This window comes from Platalea leucorodia (genome assembly GCF_965183815.1).
Source record: "Platalea leucorodia genome assembly, chromosome: 20".
Classification (NCBI taxonomy): Eukaryota; Metazoa; Chordata; class Aves; order Pelecaniformes; family Threskiornithidae; genus Platalea; species Platalea leucorodia.
The window spans coordinates 2,694,137-2,704,741 of record NC_138842.1 but is presented as its reverse complement, the minus strand read 5'-3'; the positions used below and the strand labels follow the sequence as shown (position 1 = coordinate 2,704,741).

Sequence of the window (10,605 nt, the reverse complement as noted above, 5' to 3'; positions counted from 1 at the left end):
GATTTATTAATTAATTTCGGTTTGCGGTTTTCTTTTTTTTTTTTTTCTTTTTTGTTACACCTGCGAGGTTGCACGAGACTATGAACACGATAACAGGCACTGAATGTACAACAAACATACACAATTAAATAAGAGAAGGGGCAGAGCCAAACAGCCCAAGAGGTGCAAATTCAGGGTGGGGTGGTTTTTTTTTTTTTGTTTTTTCTTTCCTTTTCTTTCTCTCTCCAGGAAAATACAGAATCGGACCCAAAACACCTCCCAGGAACAGCGAGGAGCCTGCAGCGCTGCCCATCTTCAAGCAAAACGTGGCCCTTTTAGGCAATTTGAGGACTCCAGGGTTAAGCTCCTGTGGGACATTACCTAAGAGACAGATCTTTGGGTTGCTGTGGTTTAAAAAAGGGGGGGGGGGGGGGGGGAAATATTATACCTTCTGCACTGCAGAAATCGGAAAAAATCCATGCAATTTGTCTTTTTTTTTTTGTCAGGCCCCTGCCATCTGTGCAGTCACTGTAGTTCCTTACTGTGAAAGGAAAATTCATGATATTTCAATTTCCAGGGACGCTTCTCTGGCAACAAAGCATTTGTTAAAGGGGGGACACCGTGAGTCACGGGTGTCGGGCTGAGGGCCTGCTGTTGCTGTGGGACAGAGTGGAAAATTTGGTAGGGAAGATTTAAGTTCAAAGAGGCTGTTTTAAAATTGTTTTCTGGAACACCGTCTAGTTTTCAGCTTTAGCGAACTGGTACAAGCGTCCTCAGTCTGTGATCCTTTCCATCAAAGGTGAATAGAGCAAAATACTTCTTTTTAAAACCCACATCTGCAATATCATTAAGGGGAAACAGTTTGATGTTCATCTATAAAGACTACAGACCTTTTAAGACTTCAGAATTGCTCCCGTAGGGCAGTATCCGCCTGGAAGAGCCCATTTCCAAGTCTCCTACTTGCCTATTTTTTGCCTCGTTATTATTTAATCTAGCAGCCTGACGAAAGCCAAGACAAAACAATCCCCCTTCTCCCACACCAACATCATCACGACACCCAGTGTCATCATTCAGAAGCCCTCAGCGACGCGACTTCAGGTGAATCAGTGGGAACGGCAGTTGCCGCTAAAGTCCACGGGCTCCCAAATCCACTGAATTTAAAGACGCTCCTCACTGCGCTTGTCTAAATGGGAGCTCCGGTCCTCATTTATGTGACCCATCTCGTTAATGCCCCGGTGCAGCAAGAGAAGCTAAATCCCAGGCACAAATGAATCCACTTTTTGGCAAGTCACTTCAAAGCTACCTCAAAACAGTTCTGAGCTGGCCAGTGTTTTCAATCGGATTTATTTTACCACGCACGGTCGCTATTTCCATGCCATATTAACAGATATGTTCGTTACCAAAGCAATACCTGCTACAGGGCTCTGCCTGCAAGCCACCAGACTTCCTCTTGTCCAGTCTGAGTGTGAAATTCTCTCGTGTCTAAGAGCTTTAACTGCGTAAGGCCCGATACCACAACCTGCAAACATCTGTAGCGCTTACTCACACAGGTAATCCTCATCTCAATCTGTGGGAATAGTTACGGAAAAAAAAAAGAGAGTCCCACATTCACACTCAGCGCAGCACAAGAGAAAACACATCAAAAAAAAAAACCTCTCTGTTCTTCAGTCTCAAGGGCCATGAAGACAAAACATCCTTCTTTGTTTTTGTTTTATAAATAAACGTATCCTGTTATGCACAGACATTCTGGGATGAGGTTTCAAGCAGAGTGAAAGGAGGTTTAGACATACACAGTATATCCCATCAGCCGTCAATGGAGTTGTAGTCATATTCTTGCAAATACCAGAATGCATTAAATAACCAACCAACAAGACCTGCGAAGGAGAATTGCGTAAGGAAAAAAAAAAATACACTGCCTTGAAAGATAAACCTTCTCTCTCCCTTTCTCCTGGTCCCTAAACATAACATGAATTCTGTACATAGACCAGGTCTACACCAAAGCAGGCACCCCTCACAGATGGCTTTCTGTGTCCCATAAATAGTGGTCCACTAGCATGTTTCCCGTATGTTTCCTGAGTCCAGGGCTGGTCATTTTATGGAACTGTCCAAAGGAATTACAGTGCATCGTTAACAAGGTATTTGGAAAATCGGAGTAACCAACTCTCCATCCAGTCTTCAAGGGGGAAAAAAAATATGTCCACTTCAAGGTGGCAACAGAGACAACCACGCTGCGTCCTCGCAGAGGTGTGCTCCTGTACCCTCATTTTCTCCTGGCACAACTAGCTCTAGGTCACAGCAGAAGCTGCTGTGCAGGCTAAGCTGAGCCTTTTTCTGTTTACAGGCAAAAAGGCGATTTTTCCCTGCAAATACTGGAGGGGAAAAGAGACAGCAGTGGCTCCGTACTACCCTTATGTGCTACTATGGTTTCGATCAGTTTGTTCCAAACCCGGGTTTAAGACTGCGCGTTTTGTTCTTTCTGGAACTGCTTGGTAAAATGGGGCGGGGCAGACAGCATGTAAACAGTTCTCGAGGGCTGGAAAAATAATAATAATTTAATGGACTGCTTCGGCACATCTTCACAGCTTCATTGTTATATCCGTCCCCGCGCACGTACGCGAGGAGCCACCGCTTTGCTGCTGCTGCTCTTTTTCTCCAGGCAGTCTGCTCGCATTGAGCTGGCGTATTCCCTTTCACCTTGGCTGCTGAAACAAAGACACAGGAAGCAGTTCTGCCATTTTCTGGCAAATTTACACGATGTCCTCCTGTTTAACGGCTCCTATTAAAAATATACATACAACATAATGTGCCGGTTAGCCTTCAGTTAGGCAAGCTTTTTCTCATACAATTGAAATAAAAAGCTCTTTACTGGAGACACTTCCAAAAAGGAAAAATAAGGGTCAGCAGACATGCCAAAAATAAAGTCCAGAGCAAGCAGAGGTTTCACTTCTCCTCTTGTCCTTTTTGTTAAAAGCTGCATAAAATAACATCCCAGAAGGATTTGGAGGGTACTTCTTCATGGTCACCGGGGACTTAAACCCTCTTAAAGCATTAACAAGAGCTCCAAGATTTTAGTTGAAGTTAAGTGAGCGTATACTTTCAAACACATTGAGCTCCAGGATACCCATGCATCTGGGCTTTCGGGGGAGGTGACAAGTACAGCCAGTGACACCGCAAGGCTTCTTCATTCGTGTTCTGCCGAGAAAGTTCTTGGTTTAGCGATGTGCACTTCGCTGCCGCCGTTGCCGTTGGTGGTTGTAGTGATGATGTACTGGGTGGTTTGCTGCTGACTGCTCGTCTGCGATTCCAAGGTATCCGTGTGGGCTGGTGGCTGGGAAACGCCGACCTGTACCTCGCTGGAGAGCGAAGAGTTTTGTTTGACATCCAGATCAGGCTGCCCTTCCGATATCACATAGTGAGTCTGTGTGGGGAATATAAAAAAAATAAATAATTGTTTCATCTTCTGTAACTTTTCTGTTCTCATTAGTCTGTAACTTTCCTGCTGCTGTGCTGGAAGACATTTTGGTAGGAACTAGGAACTTTGAAATTAAGTTGTATTTTATTTAAATGTATTTGAGAGCAATATAACCCTTGTCCTTTGTTGGACTACTTAGCATTTGGTTAACTTGCAGATGGTTAAACTAATTACACAATTAACCCATCACTACGAATTAAAATAGCGTTTTTTAATACTGCTATTCTGAAAGTTTTTTCCATTTCCCACGTGCTCTAGCAGAAGTTGCATTTCCAGCGTCCAATATCAATGCAGTACAACAGCCTGCTTCTAAGCTAGACTGCTTACTAGGTGAGACAGCAGTAACTCTTTGATAGCTTTCTGTTATCCATAGGATTACAAAGTAAGAACTGCTTCCAGAAACTGAAAACATGTTCTGAAATTTGGTTTAATGGATACAGCTTGCTCTTCTGTATTTTTGAGACTATCAATACCACTAAATCATACCTTGCCCCGCACACGTGACTAAGCGGGCCTTGTAAATGGCTAGATGCAGAAAACTCTTTGTGATCACCACATAAAGGACTATGATGCTACTTCAGAAAAAAAAAAAAACAAAACAGATCTTTTCCTCGAAACTCATGGGATTATTTCCTGCCTTCTGTAACCTAAAGTTTACAACATTACTAGGTTTGAACAGTAGCACTTTTCTCCTTAGCTTATGGCACAACACGTCATATGATTTCTTAGCTGTTTTGCCTATAGTTTCTGCCCAGCAGGGAACTCCCCACAACTGTTACAGAAAGCCAATGCCCTTTTGGACTATACAGTCTGATAGCCCATTATTCTCTATTCTCTGTGCCCCAGTCATCGCTTTGGCACTCCTTCAACCTTCAGACTGAAGGCTTTAAGCCTGATACATTGTTCTGGATTAAAAAAAAAAACAAAAAAACAAAAAAAAGGCCATGATTGTTTTCCTTACCTGAGTAACGGCTTTCACTTGCCCTGTGTTGACAGTGGTGACCGGTGTACCGACAGCGGTCTCTGTGATCACGTACTGGCCCTGGGGAATGGTCATCATCTGAATCTCAGATGCTAAAAAATGGAAATTGAAGAATCGAGACCTTCAGTCAAACTCAAAGACCACCTTGAAAGATAATGTCTTATGTCAGTAAGATTTCAAGCCTGAAACAGTGGCTGTTGAATAGAAATTCAAGTACTGTAAAGCCTTGTAAAACTCTACAGGCCTCAACAGAATTATGCCAGCTAACATCAGCTGCCGATTTGGCAATTCATGCCTAGACAACACATCCTGTTCTCGCCCAAGAAGTCGTAGAATTACTATCCAGAGCTGCGTGGACATGAGAAATCGTTTCATGTCACCCTCATCTTCTGTACGATTCTTTCAAGCATCCATCCAAATTTGAACAAGCTGCTACCCGACACACGGATTCTTGCTGAATCCAAGTTCTTTGGAATAAAGGAGCCCAGTCTGCCTGTCCAAACCACGTATCTGATAATTATGGACCTACAGCAGAAAAGCTAGTACGACCATTTCCATTTGTCTAAAACCATTTATTTTCTTAGACCTCTATGAATATTAATCACGACGCTTAATGAGCTCTGAAAATACTATCCCGTTTGGTAGCTAGAGAAATGAAGCACACTAGCCAGACTACTAGTGAGAGCTACTGCTGACGCTTACAATAGCTCCGAAACGAGTTCCACGTGCTGGGAAGATACGTGTGCTGAACTGAAGACCCTTGCTGCTGCTGGAGGGCTTGGTTTGGTGTAGGTGTAGTTGTCTGCATCTGCGAGGGGCTGAGCTCCTGCTGAGATTGTTGGGAGGAGGGACTCAAAGGCTGACCCCCAACCTAGGGGGGAAAAAAGAAATAAAAAAGATGTAAGTGTTCTCATTGTACTAAGGATTGCATACCTCTGTACTGTTACAAACATATCCTTCTCATTAAGGGAAAACATGGGGCAGGCGGCAGGTTCTATAGCCTATCGAGCACAAAAACGGCAAAGCTCTCCTCCCCCTCCTCCAGCTTGCTTCACTCTATGGTTAGTAAGCAGAGATCAGGACCCTGAAATAGAGACGTTGCTTGCCAAAGGTTACATAGCAAGTCTGTGGCAGAGAACTGAGAAGAGAGGCTAAATACTACCCAACAGCATGAAGAGCTGAAATATTTGAGGAATGCCAGTTTCTATTTACATCTTTCAATTGGCTAACTTGACTTAAGCTGCAAGTTTGTCTGTTCCCAGCCATTTAGCTCTACCTTGTATATACTGGGGGGGGGGGGGGGAACAAAAAAACCAAACAACAAAAACCCCCAAACCAACCACACAACAACAAACCCAAACAAAACCACAACAGAACACCCCCATACACCCTAGGAAGACCTGGGAACTACTTGATGATCTCAGAAATGTTCATGTGAGAGTCATTTCATGTGTGGTCCTTTAAATGACATCGAAAAGTATCTCCTGCATCAGTGCATGTAATATGCCAGCTGAGCAGACTGGTAGGGAAAACATTTCCTGCAAGAGAAGAGTGAAATACCTGCGATGATGACTGAGTTGCCGGCGATGGCTCTGTGACCTGGATGTGCTGCACCTGGATAGCATGCTGGGTGTATGTCTGGGGGTCGTGAAGCTGCCCAACGTCCACTGTGGAGTGCTGGGACTGGTGAGGTGAGGTAGCCTGGGGGGGGAAGAAAAAAAAAAAAAGAAAAAAGAAATCAAAGCAGAGGTGTATACTTCAAATTCTTTGCAGAAGCAGCCATGTAAACCTCTTCTGTGATACAAGGTCTGGAACAATGAGGTATGAGCCTTAGCGAGGCCATGGAGCACTCCTTGTTCAAGCCTGCGTTCGCCCTCTTTTCACTCCTGGGAGATAAAGAAGTACACTTAACATGTAATGGCATTGAGACGGTTACGTCTTGGTGATACCGATGAAAAGGGCTTCCCTAAGGTCATACAAGCTGCCTGTGGCAGAGGCTGGACTCAAATCAAAGGGTCTGAAAACCAGGATTAGTGTCACCAGGGGACCATCTTCCTTTGGAAGCCTCTTTCTATAAAATGTATACATACTCAAGATCTGCATATCCAATACTGTAGTTTAACATAACTCTGTATTCAGACAAGTGCTTAGAGTCTTACTGATTAAAGGCTTTTTTGAGCAACACTGGCTAATGATACCACTTGGAGTAATTTAATTACAAGTCTGAGATCTCGATAAAATTAATATTAGTTGCAGGAATCAGTATTCATGTTCTTGTATTGTTAGAACAGCCACAGTCAATATTAACTGGGGCCGCTGTTTAGGCCTTTATTAACCAAATTCACACCCTAATTTGTAATGAGGGGCCAGAGAGAACATGGAATTTCAGATTCCAAATACAAACACACAGAAGTTTCAGCTTCACCCAGTGGATAATGGATTTGAAGGCTACAGCGATTTCTTCCAGCTGCCCGAGTTATTTTCCTCAGCTCAGTTACTCTAGTTACACTCTGTTTTTATTTTTAGGAGGCTGTTGAGCATCATAGAGAATGAATATTCTAATAGATGATACGAAGGGAAAAAGCAAGCGCTTTCTGTACTTACAAATTTTGGCTCTGGCTCACTGAGAACAAGGGAGTACAAATTAGTCTTCTCAACTGCAAAAATGGGTCACCCACTGACCCACTTTTCCAGTGGCTGGAAAACCTTCCTAGAGCAGACTCGAGCAAAGGTGCCCAGACGGGTAGAACTAAATTAGGGCTGTGTTGATAGGTCTCCAGCAAGCTGATCAAGACTGGCAGAATTATTTATGCCCAATACACGATGCTTACAGTGGGAACCCTAAGCATTATTTGTCAATTTATCCATAATAAAAATAGCCTGCACCGCTTTTCGTAACTATTCCTTAGCAAACTTCCGAGCACTACAGCCCCAAGAAAACACAGGCTTGATATGGAGGGGGTCAAAAGCACATCAAGTCCCCCAACAGGTTACTCACCTGGGCCACTTGAACAACCTGCAGCTGTATGTGCTGGGGCTGCTGCAAGCCCGTTGTGGACTGAGACACAGGGATGTACTGGATTCGCTGGTAGTCTCCCTGGGGAGTTCGGTAGTCTGTTGTGAGGGTCTGGGATATCTCTGTCATTGCTTGTGTCAGTAAATCTGTTGTCTGAGCAGGTAGAGAGAGAGGGATACAGAGCATCATCACATATTGTCTATTGGATTGAATACTTTTGCAGGGCTATCGTTCTTTTCATCACACTGCATCTACACTTACAGCACTGGGCCTAGTCATTTATTTACAAGAGCTTAAGGGGTACAGAGGATGGGGTCATAAGCAATCACCAGGGATCGTGCAGTAGGATTGCTCTCTTCTGTCTAAATGCTAGTCAGGACTATTAAAGGCTACCTTAACATACAATAATAATAAAATTAATCTTCTGACTTAACAATATTCTATTACACAACAAAAAAGCTGCATTTGTAAAGAGCTGACTTAGCTTCCAAGTCAAAAAGTGCTTCTCAGACATATTCTACCTTTCCCCCCTCACCTGCCAGAGTGATACTGTTCTTGACCACTGTATTTCTAAAGTGTGTAAACACATTTAGCACCTAACTAATCAGGTTTAGGAAGCCAACAGCATCCCGATTGCACCTGCCCATTTTCCAAGCAAAACGGTCTTTCATCCCATTTCAATCTTCAAATAGGAAGTTTTAAACTGTGGTTATTAAAATTTTTAAAACTATGCAGCATCCAAGCACCACTAAAAGACACAGGACTGATTTTCTAGTCTCAGCTTTCACTTCCATAGCAGCTGATGTATTAACAGTGGAGAGATCAGCCACTGGAGGTTCATATCGCTCAGTTCTGCACTGTCCAAAGGATTACAGAAAGATTTTTGACTCCTCTGAATAGTTTGATCCCGTCCCCAGCCATTGTTAAACACGTCCTCTTGATCCCAAGGACTTGCAAGCACCTCAGGAGAACAGTCTCAGTGAAAATCCACAAGATGTGTATTCCTGAATTAATTAGGCATGTGTGAAAGTATTACGTGGAGTCAGTAGCATATGGGTCTGAATGAAAGAAGGGAGTGGAGTAGGGAAAAAAGACAAATGCTTAGAGCTCCAAGAAGAGAAATACATAGTTGCTTGGCACAGCAAAACTACAACACACAGATTCAGGAACAGAAGTGATCTCAAATAATATCCTAACACACGCTTTAAAATTATGTCTGCCAAATAAACGCTAAGACTACTATACCAGAGGGCTTCTGTTCTGTTTGTTTCCCTCCATTGGCCTGATCTAACGTGTCTTGAATCCTTACCACAACAGTCTCTCCGGTAGTGCTGTCGGTGGTCAGAACGGCAGGAGTGGAACTGATGACAGCCGTCGCCAGCGGGGCATGTATTGTGTTAGGGAGCTGAGCAAACTCCGGGTGCTTCTTGCGTATGTGTTGTACCATCTTCGTCTACAGAGAGGTGCAAAAGAGCATTAGAAAGATGGTCAGCAACTCTGCTTCGGGCCAACTGAAATCAAACAGCCCTGCGGACTGCAGCTTTTAAGTCTTCCTCAGTAAGGCAGCACCAAGATTCACACTATGGGATGCTCTGGTCACCAAGAAGGAAACAAGGATCACCGAGTTGCTGCTGATTAGAGCTATCTGATACTGAAATATTGCCCCAAATGTCACAGCCTGTAAGCTTTTTACCCCAACACAGACAAATATTTCGGGGACCTTTCCAGAGGTCACCTTTTCTGCACTTTGTTTCCTCTCCCTTGTCACCGTCAGTGAGCAGTTTCCAAGCTTTTCCATTTGTGACCGCACTCTGATAAACATTTCCATTTCTTCTCTCAAGCTCATGCCCTCTATTTAGGGAACCTTTTAGCCATAAAACGAGCAGGCTGTGCCTGTATCGTCAGCACACAGCATGAAACCAGCACTCTGACTCAGAATAAAAGAGCTCTCCTTGCGGACTGACAGATGACAGAGACCATGGTATATATAAAAAAAAAAAAAAGCATCACCAGGGAGAGGCTGTCTTCTGAGGGTATGAGAACTCCCGTACCTTACTGCTGTACTGCTTGGAACAGTGAGGACAGCAGACTGGAGGGGTGGCTATGGTGCCTGTCAGCTGGGTGTGGGTGCTCAGCATGGGATCTGGCTCTCCTGGGCCCGCAGGGCGCAGTTTCCGGATGCTTGGAGGTAGCTCAGCACCAGGATGGTTCTTCAGGATGTGTGCTTTGCGTTTGCTGGCACTCTTGTACACCTGCAGGGTAAAGATTTGGAATGAAAATGGTGTAGTCCTGATGCCTGTGCAGAGAACAGCTACCGGTTATCTTTGTCTGGAAGGTTGCTTTAGACAACAGGTTTAATTAAATCCCCAAACGATTACAACATAATGCATGCATATACATACACCTTCCAGTGTTTAATCAACCTGTAAAAGCAACCCCTTTTTGTGTAGCATGCAGAAGCCATTTGAGAACACGTTGTCTGCCACAACAAAGCAAAGCAGGACAGGAAGGTAAGAGGAAAAAACTTTTTTTGCCTGATACTTAAAGTTCAAATCTCAGAGAAGCCATTGATCACCAAAGTTATAATTTTTACTATGTTAATTTGTCATGAGGGTTGATGCCTCCACTCTCACACAAAGCATCCAATGGTTTCAATAGCCTTCAGCAATCAATGTATTTTTAAATTCTTTTTAGGCACGTCAAACGAATATTCTGCAATATTATTTAAAACTGTTTTTCTTCCCTTTAAACAAAAAGGGGGCATCATGGAAGAACGTACTGAGGATAAGAACAGTCACTCAAAATACACTCCCTGGTAAATAAAGGCCCACATGCATAAAAAGCAAAAGCTAGGGAGTAAGAACAGGAACCCAAAGGCAGTGCAGAAGCAGCTTCAGGCTCCACTGAACACTGGGAATTACTGGCATGTGACTAAGCAAGCAGCTTAAAATAAAAGGAGTTACAGACTAACTATTAGAAGTGATACAGAAACCAAACTAAATTAGTGCTCAGGAATCACAGATAGGTAGGATACTGAGTCCTGGGTTGCAAAAAGCGATACAGGACTAAGGCTGGGTGGCTGCTTGCTGGATCACAGTATTTAAGCTTCACCAACTTCAAAGACAGCAGAAAAGGAGAACTGCAGTTTTCAATTAG

General features: G+C 43.6%; 1 protein-coding gene across 6 annotated transcripts in view; it reads right to left on the bottom strand.

The window, feature by feature from the left end:
- Positions 1-109: 109 nt before the first annotated feature.
- The window catches only part of PRDM10 (PR/SET domain 10), a 46,811-nt gene continuing 36,315 nt past the window's right edge, over positions 110-10,605 (bottom strand). For 3 of the 6 annotated variants that reach the window (XM_082330705.1, XM_082330706.1, XM_082330710.1), the window contains 7 exons: positions 9,501-9,701; positions 8,759-8,902; positions 7,432-7,602; positions 5,994-6,134; positions 5,136-5,304; positions 4,413-4,525; positions 111-3,397 (listed from right to left, as the gene is read on the bottom strand). In XM_082330705.1, the coding sequence (XP_082186831.1) occupies positions 3,161-3,397; positions 4,413-4,525; positions 5,136-5,304; positions 5,994-6,134; positions 7,432-7,602; positions 8,759-8,902; positions 9,501-9,701 (1,176 nt within the window). In that variant the 3' untranslated portion in view covers positions 111-3,160. Of the gene's footprint in view, positions 3,398-4,412; positions 4,578-5,135; positions 5,305-5,993; positions 6,135-7,431; positions 7,603-8,758; positions 8,903-9,500; positions 9,702-10,605 lie in introns of those variants that run through there. The other 3 variants (XM_082330707.1, XM_082330708.1, XM_082330709.1) reach the window with 3 other exon arrangements.